The 22,460-nt window shown below is 50.1% G+C and overlaps 1 protein-coding gene across 3 annotated transcripts in view; it reads left to right on the top strand.

Moving 5' to 3' along the window:
- Positions 1-8,711: 8,711 nt before the first annotated feature.
- The window catches only part of Fgfr1 (fibroblast growth factor receptor 1), a 55,492-nt gene continuing 41,743 nt past the window's right edge, over positions 8,712-22,460 (top strand). For all 3 annotated transcript variants that reach the window (XM_055593298.1, XM_055593297.1, XM_055593296.1), the window contains exons 1-2: positions 8,712-9,372; positions 20,795-20,972. In XM_055593298.1, the coding sequence (XP_055449273.1) occupies positions 20,882-20,972 (91 nt within the window). In that variant the 5' untranslated portion in view covers positions 8,712-9,372; positions 20,795-20,881. The remainder of the gene's footprint in view (positions 9,373-20,794; positions 20,973-22,460) is intronic.

Genomic DNA, 22,460 nt, shown 5'->3' with positions numbered 1-22,460 from the left:
TGCTGCTCCTGAGGAAACACTTCAAAGAAGATTTTTACCTCAGTGATGCTGCTCTTCTCTTAATCACTGCTAATTTCTTAGCTCCAGCTGACCAGCATCAATTGTCCTAGTAAAACAAAGGTTTCACTTCATAATGTCTCTGGTCTCTTGTTAATCACAGGTACCAGACACCAAAGATTCTTCACACAAAAAGCCCAACAGAGTCTGTGCTTCCTTCTGAAGTCACAAGCCAGGCCTCCATCTTCTGCGATGCTCTCAGAATTCTTATCTTCCAAGCTCCTACAGAACAGCTCACTGAACTCTCAACATTCAATGGCTTTTTTTAGCCCAAAGTTCCAAAGTCCTTCCAGAATCCTCCCCCAAACATGGTCAGATCTGTCACCGTCATATTCTACTATCCTGGTACCAACTTGTTAGGGTTTCTATTGATGTAATGAAACACCACGACTAAATAGGGCTCACACTTCCATATCAGTTTATCCTACAAGAAAGTCAGAACAGGAACTCAAACAGGAAGGAGCCCCGAGGCAGGAGTTGAGGCAGGGGCCGTGGAGGAGTGCTGCTTACGGGCTTACTCCACATGGCTTGCTCAGTCTATTTTCTGATCTAACCCAAGACCTGAATCAGCCCAGGAATGATCCTACCCAAAATGGGCTGGGCCCTCAGGCCCTCCCTATCAATCCCTAATTAGGAAAATGCCCTACAGTTGTATCCTTTGGAAGCGTTTCTCTGTTTCTCTCAATCAAGGTTTACTGCTCTCAGACGACTTTAGCTTATGTCAAATTGAGGTAAGACTAGCCAGGACACCACTCCGTGTAGATTTAGGGGTTTGGTTTTGTTTCATTTTGCTTGTTGTGTGTATGCATGTGTGCATGTTTGTATCTATGCAAATGACTGTTTGCATTTGTGCATGTGTGGCTTTGCATGTACAGTTAGAGGAAAGAGGTTACTTTAGTATCTTCCTCAGTCACTCACCCCCATATTTTTTTGTGAAAAGGCCTCTCACCGACCTTAGGGTTCAAGGCCAGTTAGCTTCAGGAATCCTGTTCTCTGCCTTCCCAGCATGAGGGTAATAGGCCAGCTTTCTGAGCTTAGCTTTTTATGTGATTGTAAGTTCCACATCAGCCAGAGCTCCACACTGAGATTTGGCCTTAAAAAAAGATAAATTAAAATTAATAAAAGGCTGATGGTAGCATTGCATGCTTTTAATCCCATCATTCTGGAACAGAAGCAGGTAGGTCTCTGAGCTTGAGGCTAGCCTGATCTCCAGAGTTCTAGGACTTTGATCCTAGAGCTGTTTGTTTACTGTAAACAAGTCTTGGGGGGGAGAGGGGGCTCAACTCTAGCACACACCTTTAATCCAAGAGCTAAATAAAGTCAATCACAGGTCCAAGTGTCAGAGCAAGAAACCAGCTGAAAGGGAGTGAGCATAAGTAAACAGAAAAAAGGGGCATTGAGTTGGAGGGTATGTGAGACAATGTGGAAGGAGAAAGGGCTTTTTCCTTTTGGGATGTCAATGAGAAGGAAGGTCAGCTGGGTGCTTTCTCTGCCTCTCTGTTTCACCCCAGCACCTGGCTCTTGAGTCTTTATTGGTAAAACAGAATCTTTGAGATTTTCTGTTTAAAACAACCCATTTTATTTTCTTTCATTTTAAGTTTATTTATTTTATTTTATGTGTGTGTTTTTCTTCATGTATGTATGAGTACCAAGTGTGTACCTGGTACCCTTGGAGGTGGAAGAAGGCATCTGGTCCCCTGGATCTAGTGTTATGGATGGGTTTTAAGCCATCTTGTGGGTACCAGGAAATGAAGTCAGATAGTCTGCAAGAGCAGTAAGTGTTCTTAACCACTGAACCATCTCTCCAGCTCTTAAAATTACGTGTGTGTATGTGTGTGTTTATGTGTGTGGGTGGGGAGTTCTATGGCTGCAATTAAAAACAAAACAAAACAAAAAAACCTCAAACCCATGATTATAAATAACCCTTTTCCAGGTAACCCTTGAGTGAAGGAAGGGAGAGCAGGCTTGCTTCTCATGGCTTGCTCAGCCTGCTTTTTATTTATCTATCTATCTATCTATCTATCTATCTATCTATTTATTTATTTATTTATTTATAGCATCCAGGACCACCAGCCCAGAAGTGGCGCTGCACACAGTGAGGTGACCCCTTCACATGAGTTATCAACCAAGAAGACACAATACACGATTGCCTACAGGCCAATCTGGTGGAGGATTTTCCCAGTTGAGGTTCCCTCCTCCAAAATGATTCCAGTTTGTGTCACGTTGGCAGGCATAGTAGCCACCATGCACAGCACACTTCTGGAGGTTGGAGGACAACATCTGGGAGTTCATTCTTTCTGTCATGTAGGTCCCAGCGGCTGAACTTACGTCAGCAAGCATAGCAGCTGGTAGGTATCTTTATCTGCTAAGCATTATCACTGGCTCCCATGGTGTGTATGTGTATGTGTGTGTGTGTGTGTGTGTGTGTGTGTGTGTGTGTGTGTATTCAAGTTCTAAAGGACATACTCTTTTCTCCCACTGACGCACTAGCCACTCTGTCCATTCATTTTGTGAGCTTCTGTCCAGATATTCTAGATGAACAAATAAATACATTGGTCTTCCATATCTAAGGGTTCAGCATCCATGGATTCAGCCTAGAAGGCAAAAATATTTTTTAAGAAATTATGTCTGATGAACACGCACAAACTTTTTCTTTCCATTATTCCTAAACAATATAGTATAACAATATTCACACAGCCTTTCTATTAAGGAGTATATTAAGTATATTAAGAAGTATCAGTAATCTAGAGATGCTTTGAAGTATATGGGAAGAAATGCATGTGTTATCTGCAAATATCCATCTTATAGAAGGCATCCCAGCATCCTTGAACTTTGGTATCTACAGCTGGGTATTCATGAGAAGGTGAAAATAACTGCCACAGCATTGTTTGTGGGAGAAAAGCACTGAACTCCATGCACATGCCTATTATCTGACTAGACCACAGGGAACTTGGTAAAATAAACCATGTGCATCCATAATTGAAAAGTGGGCATCCTCCTCCAGAGGATCCACGTTCTGTTCCCAGCACCCCTGTCAGCTCACAACCTCCTGAAAGTCCAGATCCAAGGAATCCAACACCCTCTTCTGGCTGTTATGGGTAGCACATACACATACACACAAATAAAAATAAATCCTTCTTTTTAAAGGAATGAGAAAGATCATTAATTATTACCTAATTGGGAGGGAATAGACACTGGTGCTTCATACTGTGCATGTAATCTTGTGATAAGAAAATGCAGACACACAAATAGATACCTCCCTACATATAGTGTCCTTAATCTATGTGTATGCAAAAAAATCTGTGTAATCGCATAGAAAAGAATTACTGGAGCCAGATGTTTTGTCTTCTGTCTCACTTTGTTTCTTCTTTCTTTCTTTTCTTTTCTTTGTCTTTTTTCTTCCACTTAAAGACAGGGCTTTGTGCTGGCCTCAAACTCACCAAAGCAGGAGGATGACCCTGGACTATGATCCTCCTGGCTGCATGTCCCCGGTGTTGGGGATCCCCTGTTTATGTAGTGCTGGGGATTGAACCCAGGGCTATGTGCTTGCTCGGCCAGAACTCTACTGTATCTTCAGCTCCGCCTCCTACTTTAAGCTCTCCCCTTCAACTCCATCTCTCCCAATAGCACCATACTTTCTTAGCCACCTAGCAGAAATGGTTTGCAACTTGGATGGAATCCACTTCAAAGTTCAATCCCCAAGTGTCTCAGTCTAAGCCTGAATCTTTGATCTTTGTCCCCAGGCATAGCAGAAGCCTTAGAACTGGGGCCCCTCACAAACCTTCAGGCTTCTCAGAAATGCAAATTGTTTGCTCTGTCACCTCTCTGGTCTCCTGGCCTTGGATGAATTGTTGGCTTTCACTGGGAAAGGTTTGTAAGTTGGAGGAAGGGAAACTTTGGAGAGTCCTAAAGAAAAACAAGAGGACAAAAGGCCAACTTGCCTTCAGCTAGCATTTTGAAGGGAGTTGGAAAACTAGCCCAGAGACCCAGGTTGTATAGATATGCCAAGGTTTTTATAAACGTCTTTAGCTTTTCCATACTTGTTTTTGTTTTCTTGTTTCACAGAAAGAAAAAAAAAAAAACTATAACAAAAGGGGCTGCTTATCTTGGGGTGCCAAAAGGAAGGGGTGATAAGTGTGGAAAATATCTTTTTCTCAGCTGGTGTTGGAGAAAGGAATTTCAAGCAGGGCTGGAGGGTAGAGGGTGGAGAGTGAAGCCATACAGAACCTAGAAAGTAGTCTCCAGAAGAAATGGCTTGGGCCTAAAGAAAGTTCCTGGGCTAACATTAACAATGGCCATGTTTATGTAACGCCTACAGTGCGCTCCACGCCATGCCAGCTACTTTGTTGTAGCCGCTCATTTAGTCCTTTCAACAGTCCTAAGAAATTACTCCTGAGATCTTCAAGGTACCATTGTGATAGGGGTTAATCTGACGGAAGGAAATCGGCAAGGAACCCACTGGCAGGAAGGAGGTTTGAGACCCACACTCAAAAGTGACCCAGTGTCAACCTAACCCATCATGCTTTCATGACTCTCCTGAACCTGCTCTCCTCAACCACTCCAGGTAAGTCTGGGTGGTGCTCACTTGGTCTATGATCTCTGAAGGTTTGAGGCGTCTCTTCCCGAGCCCTCCCCATTCCTAATCTGTTCTTTTGGAGGCTATGCCCAGCAGAGTTTGACACACAGGTTTCCCTCCTGAGGCAGACACAAGCCTAGAAGAATGAATGCGGCAGCTCCCTTTCCCACTCCCAGCATACAGAACGAACTGAAAGTTACGAACCTCTCACCCTGTTCCCCAACACACACACACACACACACACACACACACACATACACACACACACTAATGCTAGGAACAGCCAGGGGTCACCAAATGGCGGCCAGATGGTAACTGGCTGCTGTCCCTAACTCCAGGAGCCTGAGGCAAAAGGCACAAGCGTCCCACCTGCTACCCAGGGCCTGTGGACTAGCCTCTTTTTATGGAAAGCCCGGGCAGTTCCCTGCTCTTGCATCACCCTCCTTCGAAGGTTCCCCCAGCCAGCCTGACCAGTTCCCACCCTGGGGGTGGGCGTAGGGTAGGGGGAGGCTAGGTCCGCTGCTTCATCTCTTCCTACCCGGGAGCAGGAGTGGGTGCTCCGCCCTGGTGGGTGGGCACGGTTGCTTCCTAAGTTTACAGAGACAGCCTGGCTACAGAATTCCTGCCTTCCTGCTCGAACCGCCGAGGCAGAGGGGAAGGGATCTGCAGGCTTGTTCCAAAACAAAGAAGGCAGCCGGCACTTTTGGGAGAGCTCCGTTTCCCCCACTTGCATTCAGCACCACTCCCCTCCTCCCACAGATCCCAGAGGCAGCAGGCCCCCTTGGTTATCTCTGGTCCTAGAGCGCAAGGGCTTTTGTCTCCCCCTCTGCCGACCCAGCGACAAGGCGAGGGGCCTACGAACCCTTCCTGACCCTCCCAGCTCTTTGTTATCTCAGAGGGAAGATTACATTTCCCGGTAAAGAGACAACTGCCAGGCGCCCTCGCCCTCCGAGCAGGCCCCGGGCCTGCCGCGGTCGCCCCACCCTGTGGCCTGCGGCGCCCCAGAGCTGCCCCGGGAGCGCTGGGCTAGATGGGCCGTGGCTCTGCAGCAGCCGAGCCGGAGAGCCGCGGGAGAGCGGCGCTGCAGGGAAAAAGCAGGCGCCCTGGCTGGATCTGGGGACACCACTGCCTCCTCTGGGTCTGTCACCTTCTTCAGTCCAGCCTCCCTAGCTGTTTCCAGGGGAGCAGGTGGGTGGTCGGACAGCCAGCAAGTTGGCTACTCATCGTTATTCCCACTCCCCTAAACGCGTAAAGGAATCACTTTGCCTCATCACCCAGTTGTCAGTGTGGATATTTTTTCAACTTTTACCTTCTACGTGCTCTTCAGGAAAAATAAAAAAAGAAAGGACTAGTTTATAAAAATTATTATAATATATTTGTTTAATAAATTTAATTATGCACAACATACACACACTCAGAGAGAGAGAGAATGAATTCTCCCTAGGCATGCATATCACTGAGCCACATCCTTAGCCCAGTGCTTTATTGAAAACCTCTTGTTCAAAACAGGCACGGAGGCACACGCCTTTAATCCCAGCACTCTGAGGCAGTTCCAGCCCGCCTGGTCTACAAAGAGAGTTCCAGGCCAGCCAGGGCTGTTACACAGAGAAACCCTGTCTTGAAGAGCCGAACCAAAGCAAAGCAAGCAGCCACAACAACAAACAGCAAAAACCCTCTTGTTCAGAAGGGTCTGGACGGGCCAGAGGCTGATGCAGAAGGTAGCCTGGCTGCGTGGTGAGATCTTGTCTCTAAATAAATAAAGATCTTTGCCAGAAGAACTGCTGAGATGAACTGCAATACCTTGCCCTTAGGAAACACCGAGCAAATGTGCTCAGCCCTCAGCGGTCCATCCTTACCTCAAGTGGGAGGTATCTTCCCCTGGTCTCTCTTACGCATCCAGTCCCCAAACAACAGGTGTATAGATCTCAAGAAAACCTTCTTGAGAGAGCTGAGATGCCCTGCTGGAAAGCTTGCTGGAGAGGAAACACAAAGTAGAAGAGACAACCAGCAAAATGATGTTAGATATCAAATCAGTAGATACAGCAGGAGGCAGCAGAGTCTCCAGGTGGCTGAGGGTAGCAGGGAAGGCTGTCCGGTAGCTTCTGTGAGAGAGTAATTGGGCCTGACTAGAAGCAGAGGGTTAGAGAGTGCAGGGATGGGCTTATAGGATATGCTTAAATATTGGCAGGCGTTCATTTATTCCAGAGTCATTTCTGTTTTTTTTTTTTAATTTAGTTTTTAAAAATCATTCATTTGTTCAGAAAGTACTTACCGGATATTTACTTCTTAGTCACTCGATAAATATATTCTCTGTGTACCCCACACCCCAAATTTGAACCCAGATCATCTGTGTATGCTAAGCACAAGAACTACCACTAAGAGCTAAACATCTGGCTTTGTTAGGCATGGTGGTGGTGTATAAGCCGTTGCCTCGGTCCTCAAGAGGCAAAGGTTGGAAGATTGCCTTGAGTTTGAAGCTATATGGTGATTTATAGGCTACCCTGGGCTACAGCATAAGACTATCTCTAAAAACAAAGCCTTCCCCCGCACACAAAAAAATGACCCTGAAAGTCAATAAAGCAATAAACTCATCAATAGCTCTTCTCCCCACTCTTCACTGGAGATAAACAAATGTGACCATATCTTGGAGCTTACTGCTTTGTCACCTGGTGGTCACAAAGAAAACTGTCTTAGACACTCCTCTTCAGTGGGAAGGGAGTAGTCAGATAGTTGGAGCTCTCACAGCTTGCTGTGTTGAACCGTCCGCTCACAGTGGCTTTCACACGAATAACCCTTTTGGTGTGCTTACCTTCATGACTCAGTCTGATGCTCATGGGGGAGCCACCTGGAGACTTGGTTTTCACCAGAGGCACGGCATGCCCAAAGTCTCTGAATGGTGGAGAAGGTGAAAGCATCCTTCACACCTGGTGTGGCATGCTTCTCTCCCTTCCAGTGGTCCCGGCTATACGTCACACCACTCACCACGAACCCTCAGGAAAATTTGCAGAGCTTCTCCTCCCATCCCTATTGCTATGTGGCAAATCTACAGACATCCACCAACTAATGTAGGGTTTCAGGTGTGCTGGAATCCAGGCTCTGCCTTCTCACTCCGAATGTAGCCAACGATTGTGAGCCTCTGATCCACCTCCCCGGTGCTAGGAGTGCAAGCGTATGTCGTCACTTTTGACTTATTCAGTGCTGGACGTTGAGCTCCTGCAGGCTAGGCAACAACCCTACCAAATGTCTCACAGTCTGTAGCATGCTTCATTGGGATGTCGTGATTCCTGATGTCCAAGTAGGACCAAGAACTTGCATTTTTCAACCTTCCCGACACGATTCATGTCCACCGGATTAAACAAAGCACAGATTAAATACTCTGTGGATGTATCTGGTAGGAAGGGCATTCCAGCCATTTTCCTTAAGTTTCATACCATACTGTGGGGGTTCTGGGTTGACTCTGATTAATTCCTAAGCCCAAAAAACAAAAACAAAGACAAAAACAAAACCCTCCTCTCCTTTCACCACTCACTCCTTGCTTGCTTCCTGAACATTCACTGAAAGCTGGTGATTTCTGAGGCACTATAGAATTTTCAGGGTCCATTCCAGAGTGAACCACAAAACCTAAATTATGTGGCTGGGGAAAGTTGAGATCCAAGAAAGGGGTCTAAAAGGGGAAGGCTGACCCATCCATCAATATGTGAGGGGCCTTCCTATTTCTCCGCGTGCGTGTTGTTATCTCCCTTCTACTGACGGGAAAAGTGAAATTTAGGGCGGGAAAATCATACCCCAAGGCACACAGATAACCAAACACCGAGTTGCCAAGTACAGCCTCAAAGCTATAGCCAGGCTTCCGCCCCTCCCCATGCTCTGCTCCCGTTTCCAAATTGCTGATCTCTCCACGGCCTGAAATTCGGGCGCCCTCCAGGCGATGCTCAAACCAGATCAGGCTGTTAAAGCAGTTCTGCTCGCTCCGGGCTTCTCCCGGGCTGCGGCTCGGGAACTACAAGGCCCAGCAGGCAACTGCAGGGGGAGGAGGAGGAGGAGGGACTAGCGCCGGGTGGGAGTGAGAGAGCGAGCCCTCGCGCCTCGCCGGCGCACAGCGCTCGGAGCGCTCCTGCGGGTTCCGTTGCGGGGCGCTCGGCCGCGGGTGGCGCCGAACGGGGAGCCGGAGCGCCGGGGCAGCCTCTGCGTGCCGAGGACTCGGGCTGCGCAGGGAGCTGGGCCGCAGCGTCGGGACTGGACGGAGACCGTGCTTAGCGCATTGCGGCGACCTCGCCTCTCCCGGCCGCGAGCGCGCGCCGCAGCTGGAAGGAGCCGCGGAGACCGAGGACTTTTCTCCGGTCCCAGGGGCGCACCACAGCAGTGCTGCAGTCAGTGCACGCCGGGGCCCCGGGAGAGGCGATGGAAGCCGGGCTGCCAGAAGCGTGAGGCACAGCCGCCGCCGCCGCCGCCGCCGCGTCCTGGAGAGCTGGGGGCGCAGGACCTGGGGACCCCCGGCGGCGGACCCGAGCCCTCCCGCCCGCCCCGCCTCCGGGGCACCAGCTCCGGCTCCATTGTTCCCGCCCGGGCTGGAGGCGCCCGGCTCCGAGCGCCGCCGGGAGTCTTGGCTCGGCCCCGGAGCCCTCGCGACCCCGCCGGGACCTGAACGGAGCCCGGGGACGAGCGGCCGGGGCGCGGGACACGGACACCCGCCGCGCCACCGCGAGCTCTCCAGAGGCGGGACCGCAGCGCCGAGGGAGGTAAGAGTCGCCGGCGCCCGCGGGACCGGCCGGCCCGGGCGGCCCCCGCGCTTCGCCCGCCGCGGCCCGCGCCTCCCTCCCTCCTCCGACCCCCTCCCCCCCGCCTGCGCTCCCTCCCCGGCGCCCCCGTCCCTCCTCCCTCGGCCGGCGTCGCCGCCCGCGCCCCCTCCTCGCGCGGGGCCCCGCCGCCGCCGCCGCTGCCCAACTTTTCCGCCAACTCGCGCTCCGGAGCTGGCGAGGCGGCGGCGGCTGCGCCCCGACTCCAGACCCCGACCCTTCCTCGCCGCCGTGGAGAAGGCGGCGGAGGCCGGGGGTTTCCCGGACTGGGGAGGAGGGCGGGGGTGGGCTGCGAGGCGGAGGGCGTGAGTGTGTATGTGAGTGAGTGAGTGAGTGAGTGAGTGAGTGAGTGAGTGAGTGAGTGCGCACTCCATCTCTTTGGCTCCTCTTTTGATTTACCCCGGTCCAGCCGGTGGCTCTGGGCGCAACGCCCTGCATCTGGGATCTTTTCAAGCGTTTTTCCACCTCCGGGCAAGTCTGGGGTCCGGGATGGGGGGCTCGCGGAGGAGAGGAAGTGGCGGGGAAGGCGAGCTGGTCTTGGAAGAGGCTTGAAGGAGGTGTCGTCACCAAATGGCTGAATCGGCTTTACCGGGGAGCGAGCGGAGATCTCCCCCCTTCCTGAGGGCTGCTGGGGGGGGGGGGGGGGGTGTTCCGTTTAGTCTCAGACCTGGAGGGCCCTCGGGGTCGGGATCGTTCTGGGCGGTGGGGGAAGGGGTGAGGGCTTGTCCGGTGCGGGTGCCGAGCCCCCCCTCTGCCCGCTTGTTGCTTCTCCGGCCCAGACCCCCTCCCCGCGCTTCCCGCGCCTCCCCCGGAGGTGTCTTCGGCGGAGTAAGACAGCCCAGTACCCGTAATTTTGGAGGAATTCACTGACTTTTTTTTTTTTTTAATAGATGGGGTTTGTAATAGATATTGACCCTCTGTGAGGCAGCTGGACACCTTGGGAGTACGGGAGGGAGTTAGTTCTCTTCTTCTGGGCCTAGGAGCTATTAACTCATTTGCAAAGCATTTCGGACGGCGTTTTTCTCCCCCACCCCACCCCCCATCTCCCAGATGTAGCTGCCGCATCTGGTTCCGTTTCACCCTACCCGGGTACACCGCAGCCACGTTATTAAACATCCCTCTTCCTCCCCTCCCCCTCCTAAATTAAAACTGAGATTCTTCGCCTGGTCTTCGCCGCCGCCGCCACCGCCACCACAACCCCTTCACATTTCTTGAGACGTGGAAAGGAGGCTCTGGGATTGGAAGAAAGTTGTGGGTCGCCAGTGAGCTTGGATTCCTCCGCGATGGTCTCGCGTGCTGGTGGCCGGCGATGGTTGGGGGGGGGGTGAGGGGGTGTTGTGTCAAAGAATCATCTTGGGAGATGCGGGCCACAGCCCTCTGGACCCACTTTGGAGCGGCTTTCTTACCAGAGGTGGCTCCTGGTCTGGCCCAGAATTAGCCCTGACGTGGACTGGAACCAAAGGTTCGCCTCTCCCTTTAATCGTAGCTGGAATGTCCGTCCCGTGTGGGTGGACGCTGTGGACCCACCTATCGCCACGCGCCCAGATCCCCCTCGCGGGTCCGTCCTCTGTGTGGGGAGCGGGATGCGGGGAGCAGGGTGGGGCGCCTGGGGCTGTGGCAGCCGGAGACACCTTGTGTTTTCAGGGGCTTTCCTGGAGTTGCAGCTCTCAGAAGCCTAAAATGGAGTGGGTTTTGCTGTTTGAACAATGACGACAGGGCCAGGCATGGAATGTCCACTTTTTAACAATACTCATGGGGATTGGGGGGTCAGCAAAGCGTCCGAAGGGTCCAGAGTTGGAGATAGGGTGGGGGAGTCTGTCCGCGCCTCCCGCCCTTTCCAGGTTTTTTTTTTTTTTAAATTGAAAACACTTCTCTGGTTTCCTTCTTGGGGCGGTAGTTTTGGAGGCTGTAATGAAATCGCACTTTCTCTAGACATGGTAATTAAGGTGACTGTTTCCTTCGCAGATGTGCTCTGGCCTTCGCACCTCCGGGCCAGTGCTTTTTTTGGAATAGCATCTAAATTGTAGAGCCACTGCCCTGAGACGGTTGAGCAGAAAGTGGCTGTGTTCTTTCCTTGGCCAGGCTCCGGGTTTCCTCTCTGGGGCTAAACGTCAGGGCCTCTGGGACCAGCCCCGTCTAGCCAATCACCCCCACACCGGGGTGGTGTCTCTTCCTCTCTGTGACCTAAGGCCAGCAAGCTCAACCAGTACCGCCAACTGTGCTGATGGCTTGCCTCCCTCCCTAAAGCCTTGTTTATGTATTTCCCCAGTTGGGACGCGCTCCTGAGACCCCGCTGACCCCAGAGTGCTGGGTGTTTGGGGACTGAGATGCTCCCTGGGGCTTGGTTCCAGCAGCGACAGTTATTACTTCATCAGTGATAAGCTACTTGAAATATGTTGCATTTACTCTTAGTCATAGCTGAGTGTCAGCTTCCCAATGAGCGGCAAGGACTGAGAGCCACGCGTATTTCCCACGCCAGTTTCAAAGGTATGTTCACAACGGGAGGCTGGAGGAGCTGACTATCACCTCAGTTGGGTCCAAGGCATCCAGTCTTAGGTTGTTGTTTTCCCTGGCCTCAGGCCAGGAAGCGTATTGGAAGGCTAAGTTGGTACCCTCTGAATGGCAACTGCCGCATGAAGGGACAGAAGGAGCAGAGGGGTATCACAGACGTTGTCACTGTCTCCTTATGGGAGAGGATTAGAACACATATATAGGAACTCTAAACCAGAGCCGGCTTTCTTCAGGACGAACTTCAGATGAGAAAACTGAATGGAGCATTGGTCTTGGAGACCAAGACAATCTGCGGACACTGCTGTTAGTGATCACCTTTTGCTTATTTGTGATACGGACTCTTAATATAGATTTGTTCGTGTGAACATGGCGCTCAGCAGCTAGCGTCTCTGAAAGCCCTTTTTCTCTCACATTTATTAAAATTACAATTATTTATTTGTTTATTTATGTGTGTGCACATTTATGTGGGGACCACCACAGTGCTCCAGTAGAGACCAGATAATAGGTTGCAAGCAGTGGTTTCCCAGGAGGAGCCGGGTTCAATTCCCAGCGTACCCATCAGGCAGTTGTCAGGAAATCTACTGTCCCTGAAGACACCTGCGCTGGGACGCGCATGTCCACACATATGCGTAACTGAAAATAAAATCTTTTTTGAAAGGGAAAAGAACCTGGCTGTCTCCTACCACATGGGTTCGAGGGATCTAACTCAAGTTTAGCAACAAGCCTCCCTCCCCCAACCCCTCCCTTAACTGCTGGCCCTCCCTCCCAAAGGCCCTTTTCTGACTTTTGCAATCACTTACATCAAAATGGCTGTTGAAGAGCTTCCTAGGAAATGTGGTAACACTTGTCATCCCTGATGACATCCAGTCCTCTGGAGGTAGAAGCATGAGGATCAGGAGTTCAAGGCCATCCTGCATGCAGGAGGAAGAGGAGTTCACTCCCAATTAAACTCACTTGAGAGGAGTTTAATTTCCTCTTGGGAAATTCCTCTTGCCACTTCTCTTCCCTGGGGCTCTGGGAAAGGTCTAGATGCCCCGGGGAGTGCAGATGTGGATCTTCAGAAAAGGTGCCTTTGTTTCCAGCGGGGTTAAAAGCCTCGTTTGTGGGTGGGCTAATTGCCCCCCCCCCTTCAAGTTTGCATTGTCCTTAAATAGGAGTTCTTCACTCACTTTACCATCTGTCCAGGAAGAAGCCCTGTTTGTGCCCCACCCCTCAAGCCTGGAAAGAAGTAGTGTTCACCTGGGTAAGGAATTCCAAGAACATGGTGACACTCCGCTTCTGTGTCCTCTTCAACAGCTAAACTTCCTGCGTTGTTTCACTTGCTGGGTTTTGGTTAGTGTGTGTGTGTGTGTGTGTGTGTGTGTGTGTGTTTGAGTGTTTGATTGTTTTGTCTGTCTGTCTGTCTGTATGTATATATGTATGTGTAACACTTGCATTTCTGGTCCCTGAGGCGGTTAGAAGGGGGAATTAGACACGTTGAAACTGGAGTTACAGGTGGCTATGAGCCACCTTGTGTCGTTGGGAATGAGACCCAGATTATCTTTCAGAGCAACAAGTGCTGGAAACTTCGGAGACATCTCTCCAGCGCCTGGTTGGTTTTCATAGTGCCCAGGCTGGCCTCAGCCTTGAGGTACACCTGCCTCAGCCTCCTTAATGTGAGGTGATAGATGCGTACCCCACCCCCACACAACTGTTACTAATTTTTCTGATAGAAAAGACATTTGTACACAAACACACACGAGTTTGCTTTGTTTCAGCAGTGTTGGGGATTGAACCCAGGGCCTTGCACTTGCCAGGCAAGCAGTTTTACTACTGAGCTAAACCCTGAGCCCTGTTGCCAACCATTTGGATATTTGAACAGAGATGCAAAATAAACTAGGCCACCCTTTTAGAGAGACCCACACCCATAACCTTGGGTGTGTCTTTCTGAAAGCTTGTTTCCTTCTCTCAATCCCCATGCTTAAAATATTTTTAATAAATGGAACTTCTTCATCAAAGACGCACACAAGCATTGCACTTCTTTTTATTTTTATCTATATTTATGTATGTGTCTGTGTGTAAGTGTGAGAGCACGTACCACAGAACTCAGAACCCAGAACACATTGGAACCCAGTGATGGTCTTCAGCTACAGCGGCCAGCAGAGTTATCGTCAGCCACACAGTTAGAGCTTCTTTATTACCAGTTGCAATTCTGTAAGCAAAACTACCCGGCATTTAAAAATGTTGATCAAAGTGATGTAAGGGGAAAGTTACTTCCATTCTTACTCAAAGGGGTTCATGCTTCTGTACCATTGTCCTCAGCTGTGGGAGCCCAGTATGCTTAGATCATTCCTCTGTTGGTATCCAGGCTGGTTGGCTACCGGGGAATTGCCTGTGGCTCCCCCCACACTCCCCACCCCGAAAGCCTGTTCTTTTTTTTCTTGTAGGTTGAGAAACCTGGACTCCCAGATTTACATGTCGTTGGCAGTCAAGTAGTTTCAGCCTGTAAAACATTTGGGAGCTCACATTTGGATCTTATTGGCAAAGCCTAACCAAAGCCAAACAACTTCCAAATCTGAAATGTGGATGGTTCCCGACAGTTCATGGAGAGGGTCCTAGACTGGGTTTGCTTCTCCTCAGTCTCGCTTGCTTTCTTTTATTCCATGTTAACACAGATGCCCCCACCTCCCATGCTGAGGACTGCGAGTATTGTGAAAGGCAGTCAGGCACCCATTTTGCTTGGAAGCCTGTGGTTTCTTGGCGTCTGTTGCTTCTGTGATTGAAACACTATAACTAAAAGTAACTTGGGGAAGAAAGGGTTTATGTCATCTTACCCTTTCAGGTAACTATGCATGGCTGAGGGAAGTCAGGGCAGGGACCTGGAACCCAGGGACTGATGGAGTCACAGAGGGGTGCTGCTTATTGGCTTACTCAGCCTGCTTTCTTATAGAACCCAGGACCACCAGCCCTGGGGTCGCCATTCCCGTAGTAAGCTGGGCCCTCCCCCATTAGTCACGAATCAAGAAACTACACCATAGCCTTGTCCACAGGCCACTCTGGTGGGGGATTTTCTCCATGAGGTTCCCTCTTCCAAAATGACTCTAGTTTGTGTCAAGTTGACGTAAAGTGAGGCAGCACACTTGGGGAGAGAAGAGGGCGGGATGCATGAGTAGCAGTACAGGAAGCTGATGGGAGCACCATGGGAGTGGGGCCGGGAATTTACTGGGAAATCAGCCGGGTGGGCCCAGGAGCTAGAAGGCTTGTGGAAGAGGAGCTTTGTGAGATGAGGTTCATTGATTAAGTCAGACCTGGTCTAATTGTTGATGGCAGAGGGACACTTGCACAGACAACCCCCCAAAATACAATGGGAGCCTCCTTAAGTTTCGGGGTGGTGGTATCCTCATTTGAAAGTGTATGAGAAGAAACAGGCGGAATCTGCTTTAAACTATTTGTTTAGATTTTAAGAATACATTGTATTTGTGTTTATTATTTATATTATCATATTACTGATATTTCTAAAATATCCTTTTACATGTCCAACTTACTATGGGCAGGGCCACCCCTGGGCTAGTGGTCCTCAATTCTATAAGAAAGCAGGCTGAGCAAGGCAAGTAAATATTAAAATTTGGAAGTACTGACGGTTGAACTCAGAGCTTCAAGCATGCTAAAGTGTACACGGTATGTAGTCTCAATATAAAAAAAAAATGGGTAGGATATTTTATTTATTTTTTTTCCTGCTAAATGTTCACGAACACTTTCTGTTTTTCACTTTTAGCACAGTTGGCAGGAGCCATATTTCAATAGCTCAACAGCTGCAGTATGGCCAGGAGCCGCCGGATTTGCCCACTAGGTTTAGAGTGTTAAGGGTGGGAGGATGGAGGGTACAAAATAAATACCTGTGGAAAAAGAGGAGGTTTGTGTCCTATAGGAGAGTGTTGTCAAGGAGTGGCTGGGGTACAAAGAGTTTGGGGTCTTCGGAGGTGGCTGCTCTTTTGGAGAATCTGGGATTGGTTCCCAGCACCCCCACACAGTGGCTCGCAATCTTTAACTTCAGTTTCGGGGAGATCTGACGCTCTCTTCTGGCCCCTGCAGGCACACATGTGGTACACAGACATGTAAGCAGGAAAAGCACCTATCCACATAAAATAAATAAATCTAAGAATAATTGTTTTAAAGCTGGCCAGTTGTGGTGCAGGCCTCTAATCTTAGTACTCCGGAGATAGAAGTAGGTGGATCTGAGTTCCAGGCTAGCCTGGTCTACAGATCGAGTTCTAGGACAGTCAGGGCTACACAGAGAAACGGTGTTCCCCACCCCCACCAAAAAAAAAAAAAAGGAGGAGGAGGAGGAGGAAGAGACCATATTCCTGAATGCATCTGCTAGTTTTCTTGCGTCATTTTTAGACAAAGAGATTTGATGTCAATAGACTTTTTAATACCTTTAGAATTACAGGCACAAGTACTGCCATTGCATGAAGTTCTTTAGAAGTCACACTCCCACTTCCACACTGTCCAATTTGGTCCTTGTAACCACCCGGATATAGTCAGGACAGATATTTTGGCCGTGTGGTTGAAGACATCGTCGCCTAGGCGACCGGGCTTTGGGCTCTGGGAGCCTCACCCGACAGTGTGTGTGTGGAGGGGGGCTGATGTAGAAACAGATGTAGCACTACAGGCAAACCGCTGCACACAGCTGCCAGGCTACGGGTTACATCTGTCAAGCAGTGAAGGCAGGAGGCCGTTCCTAAGGGACAAGGTGCCTGTCTCTGGGCTTTCACAACAGCATTTGGATTCAGCATTGGTTTGTGTCACAGCGTGTCCTGCAGGTGTGCAGGGCTGTGCGTGCGTGCGTGCGTGCGTGCGTGCGTGCGTGCGTGCGCGCGCCCAGCAACCTTTTCATTCTTGGAGTTGGTGCCGGGTGTCTACAGCGTACTTTTGTTGTGCAGCTTGAGGCCCAGAGGGTAGAAGAGGGCCAGGCAGGAGGAACTCTTGTACCTCTTTTGGGCATGGTCTGAGGGAAGAAGGTGCCAGAATAGTGTCAAGTGTCTGAAGCGCATCCATCACCGGGGACAAAAGGCCGAGAGGAGTTAGGTGGGCAGATAGCTCAGGGGACAGGGGGACAGGTGGAAGCTGAGGTCTGCTGCAGTGTAATCAATGCAGGTCAGCTCAGGGTGACACCACCCCCTCCCACCCACCCTTTGTTGACACTAAAGGCTTAGTGGTCAGGGTTACTGTGGACTTAGGTTTTTGCTGTCAAATGTACCTTTCCGGGTAACAGGCCTATACTGATTAGATTCATCTTTGGAATGTGAGGTGTGGGTTCAGAGGTGTCTTCAGGCCTGAGGTGGTGTCTGACCCCGGGACCCTGAGTGATTTGTTTCTAAAGATCTTTCTGTCCACCAGAGAAATAGAGAGTCGGGAACTTGCAATTTCTAGCATTAACTTGGATTTGTCCTTATCCTCTTGTGTATGGGAATCCACCTGTGTCCGTACCAGTCTTTTTTCTTTTTTTTTCATCTTTTCTGTGTTGGAGATGAACGCAGAGCCTCCGTGTGCTAGCTAACAATTGTTCTTCTGAGCCGTACCCCAGTTACGTGTGGTCACATTATTTACCATCCCCCACCTTGAATTAACAGCCCCCAAACCCCGAGTGATCAAGTTTAGTGTCACCATTTCCTTGGGCAGAGTACCTAAGTTCTTGGGCTTTTCAGTTTATGTCTTAGCAGAGGCTGGTACTGTCCCTTAGAAGCAGAGCAGGAAGAAAAAGGAAATTCCGTAGTTATAAGTGTATTTTATTTGTGTCGGTTCCACTGAGTGCTCAGCAAATATTCCTTCCATTTCTAGTCCCTTTCCTAAATTCAGGGGGAAAGAAGAATACGGAAGAGAAATATTTACTTTACTTTTGGTTTGAAATTATTCAATTTTTCTTTTTTCTCTTTCTTTTTGGTAAGCCTTTGGAGGCAGCTAGTGGCAGTGCATACATACTCCGCTGGCCAAGAATTTGGGGGTTTTCTGCCAGCCAAGGACTGACTCACTAGAGAGGGGCCCCTCCTGGCTTGGGGAGGCCGGGCAGAAACACCACATTAGGGCATGTTCCGGAAGCAGATTCTCCGAATAGCTTGGATGGTTTCCTGGAGCCCTGAGGACAGAAAACACCTGGAAAAGAGAGGTGGTCACCCCCATGCACAGGGCCCCGTGAGTTCTTGTCACTTGGTGGGTGTTTGTGCGGCCAGTCATGCTTTCCTTAGGACCCTTGGAAGTTTTTACATTCCACCACCACAGGCCTAGTGACAGGATGGCTTGTGGAGTGAAGGTGCTTGCCTGCCAACCTGACTTTGGTCCCCATAACCAACATAAGGGAGAGAACTGACCCCATGGAGTTGTCCTTTGACTTTTGCATGAATGCTGTGACACAGTCATGTCCCCCACCCCACCCCACCCCCACACACATACAACAGTAATAAATAAAATAAAGCATTTTCAATATCAACAAATCACCATCACAAACCCGAAAAGGTCAAGGGCTGCAGAATGCTTGGCTTTAGCTAGGGCTGGGTAAGCCACCTTTGAGTCAGCCTCTTCAGTGGCCCTTGACTCTGCCTGGGTAGGGCCTTCTTCTTCCACCTCACCCTGACTTCTCCACCCACTGCTGTTAGCCATCAGCCATCCGTAATAGCTGGAGCTGCCTCACAGCGTCCTGCTCTGTCTTCACCCCAAGTAGCCGAGAAGCATGCATGCTCTGGGAGGGAGTCTTATAGAACTGGAGGTTCCTGTGAGTCTTATCATTTTAGAGGCGCAAAGAAAGACCTGGGAGAGCTGGGGGTGGATCTCTGTGGAAGAGCACTTGCTTGGCCTCTGAAAGGCCCTGGATTCCATCCCTGGCATCTTCTTACGTATGTCCAGGGAGGTGTCTCAGGATCTCCACATTCCATGTGACCTGAAGCTGTGATCTAGCACCTGCCACCTGTTTCTGTTTCTTTTCCTATCTTTTCTTCATTCCTTCTCCTCCTTCTCTGCCTCCCTCCCTCTTCTCCCTTCCTCCCTCCCTCCCTCCCTCCCTCTTTCCTTCCTTCCTTCCTTCCTCTTCTTGTTGTTATTGTTTGGTTTTGTTTTTTAGTTTTCATAGGACAACAACTGTCTATAAATAGCACATGTATGTGATAGAGGTTGAGGGGCGGGGCTCACACCAGTCCATCTACTTTCACATTGAGAGATAAAGGCCTTTCCTCGGGCCTTCACAGGGGCCTAGATACCTCTGGGAGCCTGAGCTGCAGCTGCAGCTGCAGCCTTGGTTGGGCCTTAAGCCTTTGGTTGGCACAGCCTGCAACCCTTGGCCACGCAGCCACGAATCCATTTCCCAGGCTTGGGATGGATGGTAAAAGCAAGTCTGGCTGCCTTGTGTTTGGGACTCTTTGGCATCTTGGGCTTAACCTCCGTAGGCTTCAGAAAGCCCTTAATGGCCTCAGCACGGGCGCTCATTGCCGTTGTGTTGTTTGTCTGTCTTGAGAGATTCATATCTTTGTGGCTCGGGTGTCTTTTCTTGGGAGTTTGAGGCAGGGTTTCTCTGTGTAGCACTGGCTATCCTGGGATGTCCCACCTCGAACTCGAGATCTTCGTGCTTCTACTTCCCAAGCGTTGGGACTAGGGGAGTGCTCCATCACACCCAGCTTTGTTACTGGGGTTTCTTGATGCCATTTTGGGGACAGCTTGGATGTGGTGGTCCTTGGGCTTGGCCACGTCTACAATAATTAACCCACCTCGCCGAAGGTACTTGGGACCTGAAACCGCACAACACTTTTCTCAACCCTTGATCGCAGTATGGCTTTTTGGGACTTTCAAGACTTCCTTCACTTCTTCTCATATATGAGTGGGGCTTTTATCTCGAAGGACTTCATGGTGGCCTTCCCAGCCAGCTTGGCTCAAAACGTAGCTGTAGAACTGAAGGGTGGAATCCAGCTTCCCATCACTGTAACAAAATATCTGAGGCCATCAAGTGAAGAAGAGAAAAAGGGTTACTTACTTCTCGGTTTTGTAGGTTTCTGTGTATGGCTGACTGTTGCTTTTGAGCATACACGTGATGAAAGCCAGTGTGCCGAGTTTGCTTGGTTGTGGAGAAATCCCATTCACTCCCGATGAGGCTGGATGTGAGACTGGGCTTCTGTGATCCTCTGCAAGGGCATGCCCTCAACTGACTCTTAAAGAGCTCATCACCTCCCAAAAGTGTCCCATTGGGGGAGCAGGCATATCATGGACTGAAGCCTCATTAAGACCTGTTACCTCTGATTTGGCATTGGGATAGGCTCAATTCTCTTTTGCACCTCCTGGGATTGTTAGGGGCTGGGGGGGGGGGTGTCAAGGGCACTGCAAGAAAACCCATAGAATCAACAAGCCTGGACTCACAGGGGCTCACTGAGTCTGAACTAACAAGGAGGAGCCATGCATGGCTCTGACCTAGGCCCTGTGTATATGTGTTATAGTTGAGTAGCTTGATGTTTTTTGTGGGACCCCTGACAGAGGGTGTAGGGCACTGTTTCTGATGCTGTTGCCTGCTTTGGGGGACCCTTTTCATCCTGCTGGGATGCCTCATCCAGCCTTAATATGAAGGGAGGTGCCTAATCTTATTGCAGTTTGATATGCCATGTCTGGTTGAGAGGCCTAGGCCTGCCCTTTTCTGAAGGGAATGGAGGAGTGGATGGGGAGGGAGGAGGAGAAGAAGGGAGGGAAGGAAACTTCAGTCAGGATGTAATATATGAGAGAATAAATTAATTTTTTTTAAAAAGTATCATTGTACTTTGATCACAGGTTGATCACAGACACGTTTTCGTTTTCCCGAGCCCCTCTCCTCTCCAGTTTCTATAGCTGCTGTTTCTCTCCCCAGAGTCAGCTTGCAAAGGCAGATCCGGCGAAGGTGGAGTATCCATGGAGGTGTGGAGCCTTGTCACCAACCTCTAACCGCAGAACTGGGATGTGGGGCTGGAGGTGCCTCCTCTTCTGGGCTGTGCTGGTCACAGCCACACTCTGCACTGCCAGGCCAGCCCCGACCTTGCCGGAACAAGGTAAGACCCCTGAACGGAGGAGCCAGGGAGGGCTGCTGACATGGAGGTGATGTGGTCAACTAGAAAGACTTCCTCCTTTGGAGGAGCAAAGGGCTCCTTCGCCATCAGAGAAATGCCTAAGCTACCTGGGCCGATTTGGACTTGGTTACATATACCTAAACAACTTCATCAGAGGTTGCCTGCCAGACGAGAGGTCCTTAGGAATGCTTCCTTTCTGGGAAAACCACGTAATCAGATCTTTTAACTCAGATGATCATGAAAAGGGGTGTGTGTTGCAGTGGGGAAGAGTGACATGAATACAGACTTGGAGCAGGCATCCTCGGGGCAATGGCCTCTGGCTTCCAGAAAGCTTTTCCAGTGATATGTCTCCTGAAAGGGCGAGCAGTCACGAGCACATGCCTTTTTGGACTTTGTCTCTCAGGTCTTATCTGGGGAGCCTGAGGAGCAGTTTGCTTTGGAGATGGCCTGTTTGAAGGACGTGGAAGAAGCACAATGGGGCAAGGGAGCATAATGAGGCCCTGCTGCCCTACGGTGTGTTATAGGTTGCCAGAAGTTGTTACTGCTCCCAAGATGCCCATGGCTTCAAAAGGGCTTGGAGGATAAATGCTGGGACCTTTCTGTTATCAAAAGGCTTGAGAGTTTGGTGCCTGGTGGCAGAGAAGGTCACTGATAGAGTGGGTTAAAGGCTTGGGGTGTACATGACAACAGTGGCTGGAATTACAAGGCCGTCCTGAGCTGTCAGGGACCTGCTTGATGATCAGTAGACGTGCTGAGAAAGCTGGCAGGAGTCTATGAAGTTTTCTAAATGGTGCAGCGGCTGAAATAGGCGTGTTGTGTTCAGTAGCAGAGCCAAAGACAGGTATAAGCTAGAACATGCCAGAGACTCACCTGTGGGGCTCTAAGTGTGGGTATATAGCTGTACAGTTACCACCACGCAGTGAAGAGATGACAGATATGAAGCGGACTGTATCTACTTATATATTAAAGATTTGTTTATTTTTATCTTATGTGTATGAGTGTTTTGTCTGCATGCATGCATGAGTGCTGCATACACGCTTGGAGCCTACAGAGACCAGAAGAGGAGTCATGAATCTTCTGGGAACTGGAGTTAGGAATGATTGTTGGTGCTGAGCAGTTGTGGTGCCCACCTTTAATCCCAGGACTCTGAGGCAGAGGCAGGTGGATCTCTGTGAGTTCTGAGGCCAGCCTGGGCTACAGAGTGAGTTCCAGGGCAGCCAGAGCTGTTATACAGAGTAACCTTATCTCAAAAAACCAAAACAAAACAGTAATGATTTTGAGCTTCCATGTGGGTGCTGGGATCTCACTTCCCCCTGAAAGAACAGCAAGTGCTTGTAACAGCTGAGCTATCCCTCCAGCCCCAACAGACCATAGTTCAATTGCACGGTGAAGTTATAGCAGAATGCAAGGGGGATGGCATGCACAGAACTGAATGAAGTATATGTGGGACGTCAGGATCCTGCTGTCCAT

The sequence above is a fragment of the Psammomys obesus genome, unplaced genomic scaffold (assembly GCF_907164565.1).
Source record: "Psammomys obesus unplaced genomic scaffold, mPsaObe1.curated_primary_1811, whole genome shotgun sequence".
NCBI lineage: Eukaryota > Metazoa > Chordata > Mammalia > Rodentia > Muridae > Psammomys > Psammomys obesus.
Note: the sequence above shows the minus strand (reverse complement) of the source record. Positions and strands in the feature narration are given on the sequence as shown.